Here is a 23,004-nt window from a genome sequence, read left to right on the forward strand (position 1 = left end):
GCTGAGCTGCGCATGTGAGTCTATCAGTACATGCATACTTACCTATTTTAGCTTAGATTCATGGTGTTTTCCCTCAGATATAACTGAGCGCTCCTATTTGCAAAGCCCAAACCAAGGAAAAAAGCATTTTGAATTCCAGAAAGTAAAATATGTTTTTTCCCATCAGTTTTAACAATAAGTTGTAGGCTTCAGATCTGGGTGATTTTTCTGTGTGTGATCATTTTCTTGACAACATTCCTTTTAAATGATTTGAGGCTCTTCTTCAAAATACAGCAAGTGTTAACGAAGAGCAGATTCGATTATAAGCAGTTCTATAAACAGTAAGTCAACTTGTAAATGATTTTATTGCTTTAATTTAGAAATACGCTGCTGAGTCTGTGACAACCTTGAGGGCCGGCGAGCTGACTGTGCATCTGAAATGATCAGGAATATTTAAGAGATTAGTGTTTAGCCGCAAAGTATTTTGAATTGTGTATTGATTTCTTTTTCCTAGTGGGACTGCAGCGCTACTGGAAGATCTAATTGCTGAGAAATACCTACGCCCTGATGCCGTGAAGCTTGTGACTGATATATAATTAAACTGCGTGTTGCCTGCAGTTGCCATCGGTCTGGTAGAAGATGAGGGTTTTAGGATAATTGTCCAGATTCAAATTCTTTGCGCACACCAGCAGGCCTGACCAAAAGATGCACACAGTGACTACTGACTAGTACAGAATACAGGAAACGTTACCCGCGGGGCGTTACAGCTGTGCAATGCAATACTACAAGGAGCATATTGCCGCCGTGTGGCTATTTGTGTTACCTACATCCGTTTCTGCTAAGCCACATGGTATTTTTGCCTCTTTGCACGGCGCTGGCAGGGAGGTAACTTGGTGGGACCTGGTGGGAAATCTGTTTGGAGCTTAACTTCAGCTGCCCTGGCAGGAGTTAGGCAGGACAGAAGTGTGATGGGTGTGCAGGGAGCTTGGCTTTGAGGCGCTCTGCAGGAAAAGGAGGTGTTTTCTGGGACGGAAGAGGTCTGGCAGGGAGGGCTGCCTGGGGTATGGGTATTTGGCCTTGGGATGTGGTGGCCCGTTGTGCGGCTGGAGAGGCACCATCCCTCCGTGAGCAGAGCGTTTCAGCACAAGAGGGATGGGTGACTTCTAGGAGCCGACAGGCTGGGAGGGGGATGCCATGGAGGCTTGTCTGACTCCAGAGAGAAAGAGGTTTCCTTGCTACATGTCTTCCTTTCCATCCACAGTCGCACCAGTCCAAGCCTATCTCCTGGGCCCACTACTGCTAGTCAACCACAGGCAAACCAGTTGCAGAGGCAAGGGCTCCCTGAAAGCCATTTTGCCTTTCTTCATCCTTGGGGAAGTCCTCGTTGCTGAGGAGGATGGACATCAGTTCTTCAAAAGGCCAACAACAGGAGTTCCCTGTTCATCACAGCTTTGGTTTTGGTTCAGTTTCAGTCTAATCTGAGCCAAACCCATGTTTCCTTCCCGTTTTTTTTTTTTTTTTTTCTGGTGGATCTGGGGCTCCTATGATCCGTTTCAGTCAGATCGGGGGTCCTGCTAGTGTTCCTGCTCACGGCAGGGTGCCGTTTTCCTCAGCAGCAGCCAAGGCCCTCAAGGCAGATCCTTCGGACACGGCACTCCCTGGCTTGGACGCGGAACGCTCGGCCGCGGAACGCTCGGCGCGACTCTCGTTTCCAGCCGGCAGCGCATGCGCGCCGCGGCGATGTGGGGGGTGGGGGACCGCGGAGAGCGACGGACCGCCTGCGCGCGGGCGGGACGATGTGGAGCCGCGTCGCTGCTTGGGGCGGCCGGGCCGGCGGCTGCGATCGCCTCGCCGCCCGGGGCCGCCTCGCCGCCCAGCTCGTCACGGGGCCACCGAGGGGCCAGCAGGCGGCGGGGACGGTGCGGCAGCCGCGCAGGTATAGCGGGGGCGGGAGGGCGAGGCCCGCCTCCCGTAAATCCTCGGCCTCCGCGAGGGCGCGCGCGGATTGGCGGTGCGCCGCAGGGCGGTGTTTACGGTAGCGCGGGGAGCCGGCGCCCTTCGCGCCGGGAGCCGCGCTGCTCCCGCGGGGGCGTCCGGCCGCGCCGGCGAGGAGCCCCGACGGGGGGCTTCCCGGTTGGGTTGGAGTTGTGCTCCTCGTTTTGCTCTGCTTGCCCCTTATTTCTTCTCTTCGCGGTTTAGTTTTGTGAGTAATACGGCTTTGCGAGCTGAGGAGAGTGTCACACCTTGCATGCAGAGGGGAGAGGGAGAAAGCAGAGCAGTGCTGCCTGTTGGCAGGGCTGCGTGCCCAAAGAAAGCAGCGTATGCAAAGGTTGCTTGGAAGTCTGTCTTTCTCTTTACTGAAAACATTTCATTCCTTTTAATAAAACGTCGGATGCGCGTTTCTTACCTCGAAGCTCCCCATTTGTTTTTGGACAAACTGTGGTAACGTGATAGCCCAACGTTTAAAGCAGGTTGGCGCCTTGCGTGTGCTTCTGGAGGTCAGATGGGGTTTGCCCAAGCAGGGGAAAATCCTAATACTGTGTTGCACCAAGCAATGCAAACTCTGCGTAGTCCTGGCTTTAAATGTTTCAGGCTTGTATTCTTGCTCTCTGTGTTGTTTCCAGTGCTGCAAGCAGAGATTTCTGAATGGATTAAATAGTTTTAGGGAACATGCAGCGTGAACTAATGAAAAAGATGTGTTTGGGGAGAAACCTGTGAAGAACAACTCTACATAAACCGGCAGGATTCCTGCCCTCTTCTCAGTAACGTGGTTCTGAGGTTTTGCTTACGTTTTCTTGTTGCCTGTTGTCGTTGAAATTAGGGCTTAACGCTGACAATGTATTAAGTGCAGAGCTACTGAAGTAGCAACGTGGTGCCTCCTGACAATAGCAGATTTTTGTCTGTTTGTTAGCCAAAGATGGGGGGGAGTGCGTGTGAGAGGAGGAAGGAAGTGTCAAAATTACTTCAGATCTGTTGCAATAAAATATTCCACTGCAAAATAAATATTCCATTGCAGGTTTCTCTTAGTAACTTGAGGATGGTCATAACACAAAAAGTATCTTTGAGTTGAAAGATTCAAACATTTCATTTTAAAATGCTGATGAGAACTGTTGTTTGAATTTTATGATAGTTTTTCCAGAGAAGACGGTTGCACCTCTATTTCAGCAATATCTTAAAGCAGCCCCCCTCTGTCGTTGACATCACATCCTTGCCTGTACTATGCCAGGTAGAGCATAGTGAGTACTTGGCGGTGAGGTGGTAAACTAGTTGGAGGAGCGGTTCAAGATGGAAAAATAACCAAAATAACTGTTCTGTTTGTTTCTGAATTATTTTGCAGCAGGATCCGTTCTCCTGAATGGCTGCACAAATGCTTGGCTGGTATCTTGCAGGGCACAGGGTAGGGGAATGAAAACGATTCTTTCCTTAGTGCCCCAAACATCAAATTACAGTGAGAGTAAACAATGTGGAACTGAAATGTGTATGTACAGTCTGGTTGTTGCCAAATTTTTTTTTTCTTTTTTGAAGGGGCTCAGGAGCAATTTCTTTGGTGCTTAGTTTTAAGCATTTCAGTGAGTTTTCTGTAGTACTAGTGATTTAAGTATCAGGTGCTGGAAGTTTGGCGTTTTTTGTACTTTTGTAAACCTAGATAAAAATCTCAGATGTGTTCAAATGACTCATTCAAATTCACGTGGTTACAAGGTCTGTAGTTTTGAGTAAAGCCAGCAGCTGTGATAAAACGTGGGGATTTCAAATTCTCAGTGTGCTATCTAGTGCAGGGTTACGTGTTAAGTTTTGTTTCAGTTCGTGGTTTAAGCACAGTTTATTTGTGCAGGAAATAAAGTTGCTTACATGACTGGGTGATGAAGAAACCATAAATAGCCAACAGTTATAAATTTTGCCCTTCACCTTTCCCGAAGAGCAAAAAGTACATGTTTGAGTACCTAATTCAGTTTGTACGTAGTTAGGCCTAGACAGTTATAATTAATGTTTTTTGTAAGCTTACAAATGTAGCATTGGAGCCTATTTGTAACTTCTGCTTTTTTTCCTCTCTCTCCCTCTCTTTTTTTTCTTTCCCTTTTCTTTTTTTTTTTATTTTTAACTTTCTGTATTATCTAGCAAAATGCAGAAACTCTTTAGTACTAGCACTGTCCTGTCCACTAAGGAAGACGGATCGACCGCTTCAACAGACAGCACCACCAAAACGGCATCAAAGAGTCAGGGGGATTCAGCAGAAACACCAAAGCAGAAGTTGTTAAACATTATTGGTAACATGAAAGTAGAAGTGAGCTCCAAGAAGAAATTCCAGCAATTAAAACCACGTGAGACCGAAAAGCAAGCTACAAACCAGCTGGAAAGCCTGGGCAGTAAAAGTAGTACATTTCTGAAAGCTACAGAAGACATCCAGCGGTAAAGCCAAATAAACACACTTCCTCTCTGTTTTCTTCTTTTTCAAATTGTTCTTGTCATTATGTATGACAAATCAAAGCATCAAATGCTGTTACCAGATAGAGAAACAAATATTGTAAGGGAATTTAGTGTAGAAGCTTACATTACGGTCACTAGGGAGAATCTGGACAAAAGATGTTATGTGCTTTCTGTGATATGCAACTTTTTCTCTGCAGTGAGACTCTGGAAAGGTAACATTAGCGCCTGTCCATGGGAAGTTATTTTAATGGGAAGGAGAAAATATCATTGTTCAAACAAAATGTAATAAAACTGAGGAGAAAGAAAAAAGTGTTTTATATGAGAGTGGCATCAAGATTAAGTCTTGTGGGTGGCTCTCCTGCGCAATCTGTTATTTCGGGTTTATAACATTGCAGGTCTGTGCTGCCTGTGGTCATCTCAGCTTCACTTCTGACACAGTACTCAGTGGTATAGGGCTCTTGTTTTCACAGATTTGAGAACAACATCTTGTCAGTGTCGTTTAGCGGTTGATGAATAGTGGAACACAGGACAAACATGGGCTTCCCCGGACCGCTAGGATAATGTGTAACTGTTATTTCTGAGTTATTAAAGCCTAAAATGACAATGTGAAAATGATAATTTAAATACATTAAGGCTTTTTTCTTCATGTTTTCATATTTCTTCTGTCTCTTACAGAGGCAAGCCTTTAAAACAAGAACTAGTGGAGGCTGCTTCTGCAGTTGCATCTTCTTTACCGCTCAACAAGGAACAGACAGAATCTGATTTACTCGCACAACTAAGAAGACATGAACAAACCACAGATAAACAGAAGACGGGGGGGACTATTAACATACGGTCTGTATATTGAATGTTATTTTCAATAATGATCAAGCTTCTAATTTTCTGATTTCATCTTGAAGGTGACTGGCTTCTCTCTTGAAAAGGAGGCCTTAAAAGATACATTTGGGAAAGTTATCTCGGGATTTGTGTGTAATGGGGATATCATTGATGTGGTTATGTCCAACTCCTTTAATTTTTAACATCCTTCTTCTGAAATGCTTTCGCAAAAATGGATTTTTTTCCTGCCCAGGATCATTGTTTTCTTGGATAGGCTAGCAAAATAACAGTTTTTTTTCCCAACTTCCCAAATTGTCATACAGTGGATGCACTTGTAGACCTTTCAGACGTTCTGTCTGGACTGGTCAATTTTTGTGACTGCTTCGCAGAACTGAACTGAAGTAGAGCAACTCTAAAGCCCCACCCTTCCTTTCAAAAATTTCCAGTCAACCCGAGAAACTCATCTCTTGGCTTAATTCCGTTTCCAGTGTGGTTTTCAAACAGATGAGAAACATTCGTTTGGAAACTGACAGTTGCACGTACTGCTCCTTCTTTTGGATGATAGCTAAAGGCAGATTTTTCATTCTCTCTTTTTAGGTAGTATTAAGATAGCTGCTCAGAAAATAAATCATTGTGTGCAGATGAAATGTTGAACTAAACAGAAAATCATATCTTCAGCAAAATAGGAATGTGCAACCTTTATTTATGCCTATTTGCAGTGTGAAGTTGTAACTAAATTTTAGTTTATTCTGTGCAAATGAATTTGTCCCAAACCAGGATTTAAGTTTAGTCCATGAATTATTGTTTGTAGCTTGCTATAGAGATTAGAAAAGAACTTATTTGTGCTTTGTATGTCTATTAATGAACTGCGAATGGTGTAGCCCCAAACTACTGACATCTGCCCTGCAAGTGAGTGGAGACTAAGGAAGAGCGTGACAGATGGTTACAAATAGATGGAGTAATAGGGAAGCACAATGCTTTATGAACGATAACTTTGAACAAAATGCATGTTTTTCAGAGGTTATAAAGGGAAAAGGGAGAGACTGTCCGAGCTGCTCTTTTAGCCTGAATTCATGATTCTCTGCCAAGAAAACTAACAGTTGTTATGGACAGCCAAGTGAAGTTCTCTCGAAATGTGTGAAGTCTGTGGTATCTGAAGAGAAAGGGGGAGAAAATTCCATGGTTCTAGGTAGTATACACAAGCATCTCCAAAGGCTGTAGGCATGCTCAGTTTTCATAACCTCCTCTCACTCGGAATATAAAAGATCCCAGGAACTTAACAGAGATGTTTATCTCCATGGGCTTTTGGAGCTGAAACGAATAACTTTAAAGAAAGATTAGAGATCTGACTATTTTTTAAAAAAAAAAAAAAATAAAGAGAGACACTTCCTAATTTAAGAAGAATAAATAAGGAAATCTTTTTATATTAAAAAAGTGCTTGTTAAACTCTACTCTAGTGAGATTATGCCATGCCTGTCACTGGGGTTTTTACAAGAGCAGTGCAGACAAACATCTTAGAAACGGTGTGGGCTGTGGATGACCAGCTTAAACGTGATTGGAAGCTGCTTCAGTTTTTGGTAAGTTGCTGGGGTCATGCTAACACTGACTAAACTAGTAGGTGCAGTGCCAAACCTCATGTGTACCTGCCCCTTACAGTATATGCACTTTTCTGCAAATTTGGTTGGTTTGCTTACTGGCAGCAAGGGTTCTCTCTCCTCACCACCCGTTGTGCTTTTCCTGAAGCCTTACCCAGCTGTGGGCTGCTATGGAAGGAAAAAGGTGTCTAAGGAATTTGTAATGTAAGCAGGAAGGCTTTTTTCCTTTAAAAGACAGTTTAAATTCTTGAGAAATTTAAAAGCTTAAGTCCCCGCATTGTGTGACTCTGTATAGTTGCTAGATCGCATAAGATGTGCTAATATAAAATTTAACATGCTTGTGGATGAACCTCTGTGGTTAAAAAGACATGTTTTCCTCATGTACATAGCCTTGCTGGATGGCTAGGAATGTCATAGCTGGTTTGTTGTGCTTTGAATTAGCAAGTTCTTCTATACCCTGAGGCAGCGTTTTGAGCTAGTTTATTTCCACCTGGGAATATATATTCATTTTTATTGTATATTGAAAAGTGTTGTTTTCCGCCTTAATAGTTAGGTGAACGTTTTGAAACTGTAGCAGTGGATGAGTTCTCTAGGAAGACCAACAACTCCTGATGATTTTTTGGAATGATAAGTTAGTTGATGATAACCTTTCACGTTAGACTCTGAGATGGATTTGGTACTATTGGCTTTCTGTTCAGTGTAAGGAGGGAGAAAAAAAAAAAAAGTTGGTTAAAAAGTCCAGCAGCCCTCAGGCTTGCCTGGACTTAGCTTTATCCTCCGGAGTATGTCAACCTATACAAGGGGCTGAAATGCTTTTAATATATTAGAAAGTAATCTCTTTTATTCATGCATGACTATTTTGTGCTTATTTTTTATTTGACAACAAGGGAATATGGGCTGTTAAGCTTTTCATTTTCTTCATGAAGGTTTTACAGTCACTATATTGATGTATCAAAAAAGCCGATATATATTCGTCCTTTATTCAAAACTTGAAAATCGATTTAAAAATGAGAGAGCTGCACATGCATTAAAATCATTTAATATAATGCTTAATTGCAGCAAATTGGGACACTGCTATTGAGATTTATGAAGGTATGAAATAAATTATACGTTGTCAGGATCTTTTGGTTTGTATTATGTTTTTCAGTAAGATGGTATGACCTCCAGAGGTCACTGTTGTATACTGTCTTCTCCCATCGGCTTGTTTTGTAGCAGTTGTGAGGACAGCATGTTCACGAGGAGGGGAAAATATTAATGATACAGGAATTTATTTTTCTCAGTGTGGGATGAAGTTTCAATCAATGGAAATTACAACAGCAGTATACTAAAATAAAACCAGTGGCACTGCAAGTTGAAATTTCAGCTTCCTATTTTAGGTAGAGAAGAAGGAGCGTAATCCAGAGCTTAAGGCTAAAGTATACCTTAAGCTCCCTGTATTTTTGTTTCTAGTATTTTAATTATTGGTTATTATTTAGGAAAGAGGGAGAATCTGTTTGGTATAAAAGCTCTACCTCTCTCCAGCTCTGGAAGGCATAAATATCTACGAACTTACTTTTTTAACCTGATGTTGGGACGTGAGATAATGTCATGTACTATCTAACCACTGTAGATATGCTGGGGTTGGAGCATGACTTTGTCATCTGATGTTTTTTGTCATAGAAGGCAATAAAAATATCTCTGTAGCCTTGTTTTTAGTTAATGTAGAAGATAATTATGGTGTGATGAACATTCCTGCAATTAATGTTCCTATACCCATGATGTGGTGACATTAGGACATTTCCATGAGAAGTACGATACTGCGTATGCTAGAAGCTTGGTAGTACAGTCTGTCCAGAAGGAAGTTTAACCTGCTGTGCAAACCCAAAAATAAACCTAATTCCGTAGCGAGGAGAGCTTCTTGGAGGAAGCCTGACCCCTTGCAGCACAGCAGTGCTCCAGCCTTAAGGGCTGCTGCCAAGTCGAGCAGTTGGGCTGGGCAGTGTGTGACTGTGACCTGAGGAATTACATTAGCCTGACCCTCAGACATGTGTCAAGTTTCTGGCCCGACAGCAGCTCACTACTGCCAGTAGTCACTTCATAAAATAACTTCTAGTGTGAGAGAGATGCAAGTAAATCTGAGATTATTTTTTCTTTAAGGTTAAAATGTTGCCATTTAAAATTTACTTTCAGATGCCTTTTTGTTCAGAGTAGATACTTGAAGAGCTATGCTATTCCTGGTCTGCCATTCAGAGCCATGTCTAAGACAGAAGAAAAAGTCCTACTGTGTTGCTGTGGTGATTAGCTTTTACAACTTTCCAGAGTATCTCTTTATTGGTAATAAAATCTCTTTTGACTTAAACTACTAAAAACATAGTTTGAACTTTATTTAGGTTTTCATAAAATGGATATGCAACGCCTTTGACTTGGCCTGTTTTTATTTTTGAGACCATCTTTATATCTTAGAACTTGAGCACTGCGATTTAGGATGGCTGCATTTTCTTGCTCTTGTTTGAACTGGCCTGGTAGCAGCTGGAAGAAGAGGGTAGATACAAGGAAGAATAACCAGCTTGGTCTTTGCCAAGTGGCGGACATGCACATTAAGGGGGCTAATTGGCTGAGGCAGAGAGCTTGTGTGTTTTGGTCTTTATGCTCAGAATGAGCTGCAAACTCCACTGGGAGAGACTAGAGCGTTTGCTCTTCATGTATGATTTTGACTTCAGAATTATGAGGGAAGATGTCGTCTATTGATGCTATGATGTAATTGTGCAATACAGCAGATTGCAGAGGATCAGGAAAGGTGACCTACTTAATAGGGTGGCATGACAGACCCGTGTCAGCTGATGTGTGAAGGCCAGCTCCATCACTGCTCCCTGGATGAAGTTGGTTCCTGTCCAAAAAATTGGTTATTTTTACTCCTATTCCAGCAAATGCTTTGTATCCAGAGGAATTCCTCATTTACTTAAGCAAAACATGCCAAAGGTACTCTCTGAATATAAGTATGTAGATACATGAAGTAGTAATTTTCTCTTAGTTGGGAACTGGATTATTTCAAAGGGAATTTGTTGCAAGTTTAATAGACTGAAATAGCGCTTTTCATTTATATATGTAGAATGTAACAACTAAGTTTGCTTAAAAGGTTAGACTTGCATATTTGATGACATAAAAAATGGATGTGTCTTGTGAGGAATGTCTAATTCTGTTTTATAGGCTCACAAAATCAGGAAGAGTAGCTTGCCTTATTAATGCATGTGACAAAAGTTCCTGCCTTGTTGTTTTTGTTAACTTTTTATGTTCACGTTTTTGATTTCAGCAATGTTATTTCAGACATGACGGTCAAGAGAGAGTCCCCAGCTCAAAGAGGTGTGAGGATATCCAATCTCATTTCCTTAGGGTTGGAGGAGGATGAGAAAAGAATCAAGCCTGAAAGACTCGCGCCTGCTTCCAGAAGGTATTTTCTGTTGTGTTCCCTCCCACTTCCCAGAGAAGGAATATGCAAAAAGTTACTAATGGATGACCTTTTAAATTTAGTCACAAATATTCATGATACCATAATACTTCAAAGCTTAAAGATTGTTTTAAACTATTTTTTAATGAAAAATGCAGTCAACACTGAAATTAATTTGTATGAGAACACATCAGTTAGTGTTAACCAGCTAATCAAATAACTTGCACGTTTGGACATTAAATCTTAGTTAATTAAAAATGCTTGGTGCCGAAATGTAATCTTGTTTTTGCTTTTTAACTACTTTAAGTTAGTCACGCTTACGCATAGTACGATTTTACATCACTCTGGTCACTTTTTGTTAGAGGGAGGCTTTGAAGTCTTACTGTCACCTGATGGAAAACTTTGATAGATGTTCTATGTTCAGAAGTATTTCGTTTGTTCTGCTGTTTTTTTGAGAGACTTTTAAAGCTTTTTTTCCAGTAACCCTCATGCTGAACCTGTAAAGTCATTCTATAACTGATTTCTCTATTGCCTGTGACTTTCTCATATATATAAATGAACTTCATAATTTATATGGTGATTTCCAGATGTTTCTTAAAAACAGCTTACTACTGTTTTTTGTGGCCAGTATATTAGTGAATTAAGTTAGTGCTTACATGATTACATTGCTTCTCCGTATATTATTTCTCTAGCAGTTCCATTTTCAGTCAGATTAACTTCTTCACAAATTAGTTATACGTGACTTTACTCGGGATTAGGGTTTAGAAATTGAGGTGATCATTGATGTTTTGATGGTTAATGCTGAAAACAGAATTTAGATAACTTTATGCCTACTTTTTCTTAGTTACGGGTGCGCAGATGTACAGTATTTTACCCTCTTTGGCTGAGACAACTATTTCAGTACATCATAAGCAGAGTTGTAATTACCCGTATTGAACGAATTGGAACACGCGCTTCCTTAAGCCATGTAAATCATGCAAAAGCCTCAAAGAAGTGAACGTAGTCAGTCATTAGAAGAACTTGACATGCTTGATGAAGTGTTTCTGAGTAACTTCCTTCTTCTTGAACTACCACCTGTTAAGGTGTGTTAGGGAGGTGCCTCCTGGGACTCCTTGATGTTGTAAGACCTGCAAGTAATGTCGTCTTTCCCGGGGCAAAGCTTGTAGAAAGTGCAAGAGAAGCTGCTTGTAAGAGAGGCTGAATGGAAGAAGTGGAACAAAGGACTAGAACAAGCCCTTGCTGATTTAGAGATTTCTGTCCTGCGATTTTCAGTCAGCTTTAAGCTACCGGCTTTGAGGAGCAAGGGGACTGACTGCATTATGAATTGCTGAATAACTCTATAGCCTGATATTTTTAATCTGGGGATAGTTATCCCACAAGACTGGTAGTCAGGTGAAAGTCATTTTGTTATGCAAAGGAATGGTTAGGAAAAATACATGCATGTTTAAATGGAGTTGGTAGTTGTCAAAGAAAAGGATGATACTGCTTTGTAGTAATTTGAACTAGCCATTTTTAAAATAAATGTTCTTCCAAGTTAGACTCATATCTTCAGAGCCAACATTATAGGGAGTCAGACACACACATAGGAAAATGCAATCCCAAATCAACATTCTTTTAAGACTGTGTAATTAGATGGCTCTGTGCTGAAATAGATCCAAGGTAGTTACATCAGTAAAAAGTAATACGACAAGAGCAGGTTTTGCAGTCGTAGTTCTGGCCATCAGAAATCCGTGGGAAGAGCAGAGAGGTGAAATTTAAGGTCAGGAAAGGCAAGCGTTGCTAGGGTAACAGTGAATATGTAATAATGCAAAGTAGGATCTATTATAATTTCAGTGGAAAGCTACAAAACCAAGAAGGGTTACATAGTTAAAAGAATAATCTGTTTTAAAGTTCAGTGCATTCTACAGTAAAGACATTGTTTTTTTCCTTCATTTCATTTATATGAAAATATATTCGGATTAGTTGTTAATCTGCTGTTGGATTTTTTTTTTTTTTAAATATAGGCTTCTGCTGAATGTAAATATGATTAAAAATAGATTATCAGAATAAAATATTGTTATATTCAGAAGGAGGAGCACTGGAGTGATGATATTTAAAATATAATATACAGCTATGCCTTGTGTGTTTGTTGTATGGCAGAGAAGAAGAGGTGGCAGTGTAATCTTCCAAAAAGGCTGTGTAATAAAGCAGGAATTGTTTGATTTAGTTGCTGCCCTTTTTCTGCCTGAATTGTGCAATACAGAAAAAAAAATCACAAAATTCACTTTTTAGTTGCTACTCTGTAAAATTGCTTAAGTACTGTGGTTTGATACTGTTTAACTTCACTCAGATTCCTAAATACTTTGGTGAAAAATGCCTGCAAACATTATATTTGATTTATGCTCATTCTTTGACACAGGAATGTTGAGGGAAGCTGTATTACAGAGTAATAATTCAACCATAAATACTTTCTCTGGTTAAAAGCCTGAGGATTTAGAGAGAGTCACTATCTCACTTTTTTCCCCCCAGAGATCTATTAGTTTCATGAGAATATTTTATGCTTTTAAATTTTTTTTATCTGGCAAAGTTGTGAAGTGTTGTGAAATACCAAATATCATTTTTCTTTTTTGTTTATAGGAGTCTCAAATTAGGAAGGAGACTTAATATTTTCACTAAGGCTTCTCCAGATACAGAAAAGGCACTGAAAACAGGTTAGTGGAGATTGAATAATGAAAAATCCAGTGAAGACAAGTTCTGAATCTTTAGAGTATCAGGGGAATTCGTTGCTGTGAAGGAGACTCATTGCCTGTTAACTTCTGCTTTCAGACCTGTTTAAAAAAAACAAAAAAAGTAACTGCTTCTTAATAAGCAAAACTTCCACAGAGCAACGTGAATTAATGATTTCAGTATTAATCAGAATCCTCTGTTATTGAACTTGAAGGGTAAAACTAACTTGTTGTCACTAAGGCTGGTGTTTCTTTGACAAGTATTAAGACAGTCTGCAGAATGTACGTGTTTGTTCCCATGAGGTATTTGTGCAAGTTGCAAATTGTTGCATTCATTTTATGGCAAAGAAACACGAAGCTATGATTCCCGCAAAAGAAGTGCGCTGCAGAGGTGGCTAGGCTTGAGTAGTGTGGACCCAAACTAGGCTATGTACTTGGCTCCTTTCTGACCTCCTTTTATTTAGCATTATAGATGTGGCCTGAAAGATCCTGTAGAGCCTGACAAACAATGCCTTGCTTTACCCACTGTAGCTAATTCCTCACGTGTCTAAGCTTCAAATACACAGCAGAATTCATATGGGATAAACAACAGCAACAACAAAACATGGATATGACCCACCTGTGTGTTCGCTGAACTGCACAGCTCTGCAGGGACAGTCTTAATTCCCATGTAAGGTGAATACTTTTCACAGGTGAAGACTGGCATTGAAGCATGTTTTAAGATTTAGCACAGGACTGTGTTTTTTGACTCAAGGTGGGTGCATGAATGCAGGCAATGCACTTAAAGAAGTTCTTACCTCAACTTAACTTTTCTGTACAATGAGACAGTGCACACGGTTAGTGCTAATCTTTAGCACACTGATTTTTCTAAATTATTCCGAGGCCCTTTGAAAAAAGACGTTACTCCATACTTAGAACGACCCATAAATCTAGCATCTGCAGAAGACATAATACTCCTTTCTGGTATCTTAGAAAATGATAGTTATTTGTTCCTCTTTTAAGAGTAGGATTGTTAGCGTTTGCCAGCTTCTAGCTGACGGATTTCTTCCTTTTTTACACTTGAAACTGCAAGGAGAAATTAATGGCTTGCTTAATTTCTTTAGTAAAATGTCAGACACTGCTATTTGCATATTACCAAGCAGCTGTGTGCTCTCTGAATGCAGCTACCTCTGCAATGGACTATGAAGGCTGCTTACTGGAATGGGATTCAACTTGCTGTTTTTTAAGACTGTAGATTTCTGTAAAATCTGTCCACTTTTCGTATAAATTAAGAGTGAATGATACGGTATTCTTTTAGCTATCTTGCCAAAAGTCTCATTCAAGTAACTGTGGTTTGATTTGAATCAAAAATGCTCAGGAAAAATGTTGAGAATTTGTAATATTTCTTAAGCAGCCCTTTGCATGATTGCATGTAGATGCAGTAACCCATAGTAGTCACACTAAATATAAAATTTAGCATGCAATTTGTACACATTCCAGGTTTACAAAAAGAAATGTGAGAAAGCAAGTGGACTTTATTGGATTTGTAGTTAAATATCAAGAAATACATTTCTTTCAGCGTTTTCTGTGGCATTTCTGTGTCTGATTCCTGTTAGCCTTGAGGAAATCTATAGTAGATTCTAAGCCTTATTACAAGACTTACTGACTAAGCCTGATAACAGTTTTTTGCCCTAATCTCAGGAAATGCCAGCATGCTACTTGATACTTTGAATCATCTGCTATCACTTTCTTCTTGGCTCATATTAGTGGCAATCATGAGTTAAAATATTGTTTAGACACAGTGGAAAAGCAAGTTTTATGTTGTGCATTGAATATTTATTTTGAAAACGTGAATGTTAACTGCAAAATGAATTAACATGCAGCAAAAGTTTTTCAAAACTCTTAGCATGAAATGTCATTTATTATTTTCTGTTTCATAGAGGTGAAAGTACAATATTTATCACTTTTTCGCCAAGCTTGAAAATTTAAGTTTCTGCAGGCTTCTATTAGCAGATTTATTAGTAACAAATTATTAGAAGATGTACTTTAAGATGTGGACAATAATTCTATTCTGGTGCGTTTCCATTGCCCTTTATTTATTTATTTTTATTTTTATTTTTATTCCTGCCTCCAGCCCTCACATCGAAGTAGATGGCTGAGAAATGCAGTTCTGGCAATTTCTCTGCTAAGTAAGAATAATTTGAATTTCTCATTTGACACGAAAAATTAAAATGACTTCCAGCAAGTAAAATTTCTGTTTCCCTGTTATTTTTTCTTAGAAGGAGGGGAAAAGATTATTATTATTTTTAATCTGATAATGGCTGGTTGGCCCCAGTTCCCTTACAATGAACTATAACATTTGAATTCAGACCAAAATCTCTGTTTGGGGTGACCTGATAACTGGGCATGAGACAAGAAGACAAAGGGAAGCTGGACTTGGGGTGCTGTTTCTGCAGTGGCCTAAGGCGCTCCATCCCTATCTTGTGGTTCCGGCTTGTTGCCTTTACTTCAGTGATAGAGTTCAGGGTGGGCTCGTGAGCAGTTCTTCTGGGGTGGAGGGGCAGGAACTCCTGAAGTGCAACTATACTGCCATATGGGTAAACTTTGAGGAAAAAGTCCATGTTTTACTTCTTGTGGTTCAGCCTTTCTTTATTCTTTCTTAATTAACATTCCTTAATTAAGATTCCCTTTAACTCCTTCCTTTATACACATCAGGAAAGACGCGTCCCTCAGGGGACTGTTTGACGTTTAGAGAGAAATAGGATTTCTCAGGCCCAAGGGAGAGAGGTTGGGAAACTTACCAGGATGGGGAAAGAGTTGCCATCGTTTGCAGATTAAGAGTTGTCTCCTTGCGTAAGTGGATAGTTGTGAATATACCTGAAAACTCCTGGGGTAAGCAAGGTTCTTACAGCAGAGAGTGCAGCAGTCAAGTTCAGAGTTTGTCATATGTTCAATCTGTGGAAGACAAAAAGAAAAAAAAGTTGTGAATAATTAAATTCCTGCTTTGGGGAAAAAATGGTTTAAAAATAAACTGTCCTCTAGCAGTTCAGAATAAATTTTCACCAGACACTTGAGAATTTAAGACTTTCATTTCAACAGCATATTGAGAAAGACGATCTAACATAGAAAAACTTGCACAATTGAAAGTACTAGTCTTTGTAAAGATTGATGTTAAAGTGTATATGTTGTTTTAGCCAGTGAGAAATCTTTGGCATGTTGTCAGATCTTAAAAAAAAAAATAAAAAAATAAATAAATAAAATAAAATAAATTCCTTTCTTAGAATCTTCACCAACAATTTGGGATGTGGAATTTGCGAAGGAGGTTACGGCAATAACTGAGCAGCCGCCCCGAAATGGTTTTGAGGAAATGATCCAGTGGACGAAAGAAGGAATACTGTGGGAGTTCCCAATTGACAATGAAGCCGGTACGTGCACTGTTAACTTTTGTTACCTGTCTATATTTACATTTTTGAGAATTAGAGCATGTTATGACCCTTGACGACTTTAACATAGTGTTTCAGCTATAGATCATACATCTGATAGTAAACAGATGTAACTCTCCGACTGTCCCAGAGCAGATGTTCTTCAGATAAACTCATTCTGGCACACTTAAGGTGAAGTCCTGCAGGTGTTTTGGCTGATCTGAGGGCTGGCTGCTGCCAAAAAGGGAGAGCTCGCTCTCTTTTCGCTCCTCCTTGCTCTCTTTGCCCTGATGATTTTAACACCCAAAAGACCATTCAAGTCTGTTACGTAATTCCTCTTACTATGAAACTTCTTTAAAATAAGCTTCTAGCAGAGGAAGGAGAATCTTAAAACTGCCCTCCATGTTTTGTAGTGCTTATTCTGTTCTTTGGTGTGATTCTGAGACAGGGTGGCTAGCGCGATCCTAATCAACTATCTGCCAGTTACACGTCTGCACTGGCTGAGTGTTAAATAGTCGTTTGCTTCCTTTGTTCTGTCTGTTTCATAAGAAAAAACAGTCACAACACTCGCTCACTCTGGGCATCTATGTTAACTAGACATCTTTGTGCACTGTATTTGCTTCATTTTCCATTAAAAAGAGAAAGTTCTGTGGGAAGTTAAGTCAGCAGAGAGAGAGAACGTTAAGGATGGGAAGAAGAACTACAGAAAGGAAGTGAACACTTTAGAAAGGGGACTTTATAACGTCGGGGGGAGTTTGGCTGTGTGTGTTCTTGTGTTCTTTTTCTTTTTTTTTTCTTTCTAAGAGTTTAAAGACATCAAACAAAACTATTTTAGAATGATTCAGTCACTGAAAGCAAAAACAGGTTAGTATCTGAAGCTAGGAGTCTTTGAAAATCGGTTGTATATTGAGTTGCAAATTGCATAATGTGGTTCATTGTTTCTTAATGCTTATTCTCATCCCGTTCTGGCGGTTTCTTTACAGAGTTTAATCACTGTTCAGAATTGATCTGTTCCATCATGCAGAAATCCAAGTATATTCTAGTCATGTTTTTGCAAGCTTAAAACCACTGCGGCCAATGGTTTTTCTGTTGTTGCAATGTGGCTGGAACCCTGCTGTCTGGGGCAGTAAGTGGACCAGGCGTCTTTGGCGGCCAGTGTTTTTTCTGTTGTAGCAATGTGGCTGGAATCCTGCTGTCTGGGGTGGGATGGCAAATGGTTGCAAAGAGTCTTTACATATAGTTAAACAGGAATCTTTATTGATTTGTCCACAAAGGCTGATCATGTGGAATATTCCAGTGGAGCGCTCCGAAATTTATCACCTCTCAGGTTAAAATATCAAGTCAGCGCATTCCATCCTATCAAAGTGCCAGCTCTGTTACAGGTTGTTAGTCAGATCGGGTATGTCAAAGTACAGTTAAAAGCTTGAGAATCTCACTACAATGAATTCAACATGTCATAATTTCAGTAGCTTTACAAAAGAAAGATGCCCCTTCCCCTGTTGATTTTGCATTTTTGTACTGTCATCTCCCTCAATAGCAGGACATTACTCCAGCTTGTTCTGCATCAAGAAATGTGTGATTGTTCCGTTATGCCACAAACACGTGGTTATAAAAATTTATGTATAATTAATTAAATTTTTTCCTTGGGAAGCACATATACTCCACTTTTAGCATTATGACAGCCTTTAAAGTTTTAAGTGAAACATAAAAGACTGAGAGGGAAAGCTTATAACTACTTTTCTTGGCTTCAGAGCATCTCCAGTGTTCTCATTAGAGTGCTTTACTGAGGCGCTGTGCTTTGAAACACTGAGGCGAGGTCATGATTTTTAAAAACTTCTGGTCTGAAGATGTGGCTAGACTTCTGTATTGGCTCGCTGCGATGGCCAGTAGCAGTCCTCTCTGCTGCCCTGGGCTTTGTGCCTGCCTGCATGTTCTTTCCCTCCTCTTACGCAACTGAGGACACTGTTAGGCATCTCTCCGCATCTCCCAGGCCCACTGATTAATTTTTTTTACTGGATTAGCAAACTGTTAGTGTAGCTTTTAGAGCATCATCCTCCCTTGTCCTTTTCTCTGCTTGCCCTCTTTACTTCTAGTAGCTCTAGCTCTACGCCAAGCTTTGCTATGCCAAAAGGGTGAGGGGAAAACTGATTTTTGTCTCTTTCTAAAATGGTTTCTTTGTATTTACGCTATGATGACTCAAATTCTGAGGAGCGTGGTGGTTAGAAAGGACACTACACGTTATTGCTGCTCTTCTGCTTTAGCACCTCGTTCTGAAGAGCAAATGCTTCCAGTGTGTCAAAGGTTGTTATGGCAGATGTAATAGGTTTAATGGAAGTCTCAGAAATTTAATGTCTGTAATTGCCTCTGGTAGCTTCTCTAGGCAGAAGTTCACAAAGTCCTGTTCTGGCCATTACAGCGAGATGCTGTTTGCCAGCAGAGAAGTGTTGGATCAGTTTACCAAGTGAGGCAGCAGACGTTACACAGTCTGGGATTGTTTTTAGCTGGGGGTTATTTTACTAATTTTGGATCTATTCTAGGCACCTGCAGTAAGCCCACAGTTTATCTCATTATAAAAATGCTTGGCTCTCTTTATTGACTATGAGCTTGTCAGCAAGACTCCTTATAAGTACAGGTGTGCACATTTGAGATGAACCCCACCCTTCCATCATCCTTGAGGCAAGTTTGATCATCTCTTGAAGGTTAGTTTAATACCTGGAGAAACAAAACTTCTTTTTTATAGTAGGTAGGGTATTGCAAACAGGATATTGAGAGAGGGTGACTTTGTGCTTTGAGACTGATAAAGAAAATCTGCTTTAGATGCCTGTCTTGCATGTGTTGCTCGTGTGCTGAGGATCATACCAGTTGTCAGGTTTCATAGTGGGAAATGGTGTGTGGTGCGTTTTTTTTGTCCTTGTTTTTTTTTTTTCAAATTAGATTTCTGAGGACAGTGCAAGAAGGTGAGGGACAGGCTTGCTCTTCCCCTGCAGCATGAGGTACCACTTGCTGGAGGTGGGGGAGTCGTGTGAACATCTCATCAGTTCCCATCAGAGGTCTCGTCCTGTGATGCTTTGTGCAATTGTGATCTCTTTTTGTGATGCACACTTTACCTTTTTGAAGAGTGAAATAATGTGGTCTAACTGAACTCTTTGGACTTAACACTTCATACCATATATCATGTCTTTGATAAATGAAAGATTAAAATAGATGGTGTAATAGTTACCTGTGACCTGAATTTTTTGTGAGACTATAAACATCGAATTGGTTGTCTTGTACTTTTTCTACAGCCTGTTTAATTTCTTTTGGGTTACAGATGAGAAGTTAGAGAAATTACTAATTAGACATCATCTGTCCTGGTACCCTTCTATCCCCAAAAGACGACAATCCAAAGGACAACTTTTATTGGCAGCATTATTCAGATTTTTTCAGTAGTGGGTTGGTCAGTTTTTCTCTTGGATTTTCATGACCACTAGAAATTTGGAAAGAATGTTACTTGTGAAAGCAGCCACCAGTGTCCCACTACAATAAGGTTCTGCCTGCCCTTGTCAGTGAAAGGTAATGTGGGACTTCAGTGTCATGATAAAAAGAAGATTTCTGTGCTTCTTTAAGTGGACATCGGTTTCCAAGCACAGTAGCAATAAACCTCTTGAAGCTGGTGTGAGCAGGAGGAAAAAAAAAAAAACACAAAGAGGGAGAGCTTCTGGAAGAAGGAAAGATCTGCTTTCCTTTTTCTAGGGCAGGAGAGATAAAAGTGATGTATAGCTGGCATTGATAGACACTGCACATGTTTCAGATGCTGCAGTTGTGGAGAAAAATAGATGCATTTCCCAGCTCTTTCAGGCATTGCACTGCTTAAAGCTTCAGACAGGAAAGAAATAACGCTAACTTTGTGAACAGGACGTACAAGCTGCGAGAGACTTCCCCATCCCAGTGATGTGCATCTGAATTTGAAGAAGCTCTAACATAGCAGGAAGCTTAGGACTGAGATGGCTTCATTATCTCATGTTTACTATGCTGTTTTAATGTTGGCAAATAACATATCATATCCTCGTTAGTATTTAAAAAAAATATGCTCACATCTATAGCATAGATCTATCACTTTTTATGATCTGAAAATGTTTATATGCAATGTTTTTTTCCTCTAAGTTATTTTTATCTGAAGTTGCAAATGTCATCTACAAATCTATAACAGATTGTGATCATCTAGGAATTTTGAAATACCTCTAATTTACCAAAAAAAAAAAAAATCCTTTCTGTCAGTTGCAAATCCTGGTTTGTCTTAATTTGTTTTTTAAAGCCTCAGAATTGCGAACTTCTAAAACAGCCCTTCTTTTTTGCATATGTAAGATTTTGTGTTCTGAGTTGTCCTTTGAATGCTAGCATCGTGATACGAACAACAGCAAATGAAATCCACAGGGTAGAAAACAGAAAATTACCATGTGATTGAAGCTATGTTTCATGAAAAATCTATAATAATCCCTTGTCCCATGTTCCTATGGAACTGAATGCTTTTGTATACAGTACTTTTTATGTTAGTCTCTGCTTACAAGTAGCAGCTGATGTGACAAACAGCATTTTTACGTGATGTGACAAACAGCATTTTTACTTATGAATTCAAAATCTGTTTGAAAAACAATTTCTTATCCCATTTGATAGCCATAGGATGCTAAAACTAGGAGTTGCAAATGAAGATGCAAGCATTTAGTAGCTGTTCTATATGAGATGTTTTAGGAGGTAGCTTTGTTCATTCTATATTAGTTTGGGTTCTTTAATCGTCTGCAGCATTAAGCAATCCGTATTTTCTTGAAGAATCTATTAAGAAAGCATTGACAATTTAAAATGTGGTACTCACGATGAGTGAAAGTTTTCCTCTGTTGAACGAACAAGAAGATGGATTTTGGCATCAGCATTGAGGAGGGTTTCCAGGCAAAGTTGGTGTAAATATTGCATGCTCTTACAAAAGAGAACACAAAATGGAAATAGCGTGGTAGATGTGAGTATGGTATGTACAGAAATTTTCTCTGTGAAGGGAGATGTTAATGAATCTTAAAAGTAGTTACTTACACTAGTAACTTTCTTCTTAGAAGAAACTTGCACTAGTTTCTTCTGCTCCTGTGTGGTTTGCTTAACTGTGCAAAAGAATTAAAAGGCACAGAACTGTTTTATTAACTACAGGTTTATTTGCAAGCTATAACTTTTGTTTTGTTAAATTCACTGTTACGTAGTGATAATGACTTTGTTGTTTTATGCCCTTTTAGGGATGGATGATGACGCCGAATTTCATGAACATATTTTTCTGGAGAAACACCTAGAGGACTTCCCCAAGCAAGGACCTGTTCGCCACTTCATGGAGCTAGTGATCTGTGGGCTTTCTAAAAACCCATACATAACTGTTAAACAGAAGATCGAACATATCGAGTGGTTTCGGAAGTATTTTGAGGAAAAAGAGGAACTTCTTCACGAGATTTGAGACTTGAGAAAGCTTAACCTTGAAATGAAGAATCTAGTAAGGCAAAATAGTTAATAAAAGGAATACTTTGGGTGCATAATAGGCATATGACCTGAAAATTGTTCTTAAAATATTAAAATGTTTGAAATTTGTGCTTTCTTTTATGTATGTGTCTGTGTATATACTTTCTAACACCAAAAGAAGCAACTGAAAGTTGTAGATCTTCTAGGTTGTGCGTGTAAAAACTTAGTTTGTGTATTAAAATCATTGTTGCTTAAACTTGACGCTAATCTTTTGACCATCTAGATACCTGTTAAGTTTGATTCCACTTCCTGTTTCTTTTGTGTTTGGTGTCTATCGTACTGTTTCACTGGGGTTAACACTTACTGACACAGTTCTTGACAGGTTTGTTCATCTTTCCCTTTCTTTAAGATCTGTAGTGCTTTCACTTTTTAAAAACCCCTGATACAGCACTAGTTTAGCTAATTTTTAAAGACTCTTGCTGAGATAGTTTTTCATTTTGCTGATTCATTAAATACACTAAAATATATTAATTTGGAATACTCTCTCCTTTCAGTAACCATCTTGGTTTTATTTTAAAATCATTGGTAAAGACCAAGTCATTTGAACTGAGAGCCTGTGTAGTTCATCTATGCAATGAAGAGAAAGCTATTGTGTTCCTCAGATGTGTGCGCAGTATAGTACTGGTGAGCTATTTAACATAACATGGGAAGCGGAGGTCTCTCTGGCTGTCCGTGCATCCGTTCTGAGGCTTTTGAACAACTTCTGATCAGTTTCCAGTGTTTCTTATTTTAAAATGGTCCTGATTGTGTCAAGTGATCCCTTAGTTCTGTTTGGTTAGAAAAAGCAGTTTTATGATTTCTACAGCGTCTAGACCTGAGGCCTTATCCCCTGCATCTGCAGGGCTAGAAAGAGAAGTAAGATATTGCTGGAAAGAGTCTACTCATTGCTGGTGCGTTATGTTGCTGCTGCTTTATATCTAGTGCTCTGATGCTGAAGTAATTTCAGATGATCCTTTTTTTTTTTTTTTGATAAAATGCATATGGCTCTCCATATCTATTGAGCAACTACAATATATTTTACTTCAGTTATATTTTCTTAAACTTTCTTTCAGAATTATCCTGGACTGTATCTGGCTTCCTAACTTCCCAGAGCTATCTTGACCTCGTATACTATATTCTTGATTATTCTC

The 23,004-nt window shown here is 39.5% G+C and overlaps 1 protein-coding gene across 6 annotated transcripts in view; it reads left to right on the plus strand.

Moving 5' to 3' along the window:
- The window catches only part of MRPS31 (mitochondrial ribosomal protein S31), a 26,853-nt gene extending 4,778 nt beyond the window's left edge, over positions 1–22,075 (plus strand). The window contains exons 2-9 of one of the 6 annotated variants that reach the window (XM_068929954.1): positions 3,110–3,215; positions 3,317–3,376; positions 4,096–4,386; positions 5,080–5,238; positions 10,105–10,242; positions 12,856–12,929; positions 16,205–16,348; positions 21,601–21,955. In XM_068929954.1, coding sequence (XP_068786055.1) covers positions 3,199–3,215; positions 3,317–3,376; positions 4,096–4,386; positions 5,080–5,238; positions 10,105–10,242; positions 12,856–12,929; positions 16,205–16,348; positions 21,601–21,812 — 1,095 coding nt within the window. In that variant the 5' untranslated portion in view covers positions 3,110–3,198 and the 3' untranslated portion in view covers positions 21,813–21,955. Of the gene's footprint in view, positions 1–1,507; positions 1,916–2,039; positions 2,451–3,109; positions 3,216–3,316; positions 3,377–4,095; positions 4,387–5,079; positions 5,239–10,104; positions 10,243–12,855; positions 12,930–16,204; positions 16,349–21,600 lie in introns of those variants that run through there. The other 5 variants (XM_068929951.1, XM_068929956.1, XM_068929955.1 and 2 more) reach the window with 5 other exon arrangements.
- The last annotated feature ends 929 nt before the right edge of the window (positions 22,076–23,004 follow it).

This window comes from Struthio camelus, chromosome 1 (genome assembly GCF_040807025.1).
Source record: "Struthio camelus isolate bStrCam1 chromosome 1, bStrCam1.hap1, whole genome shotgun sequence".
NCBI classification, from domain to species: Eukaryota; Metazoa; Chordata; class Aves; order Struthioniformes; family Struthionidae; genus Struthio; species Struthio camelus.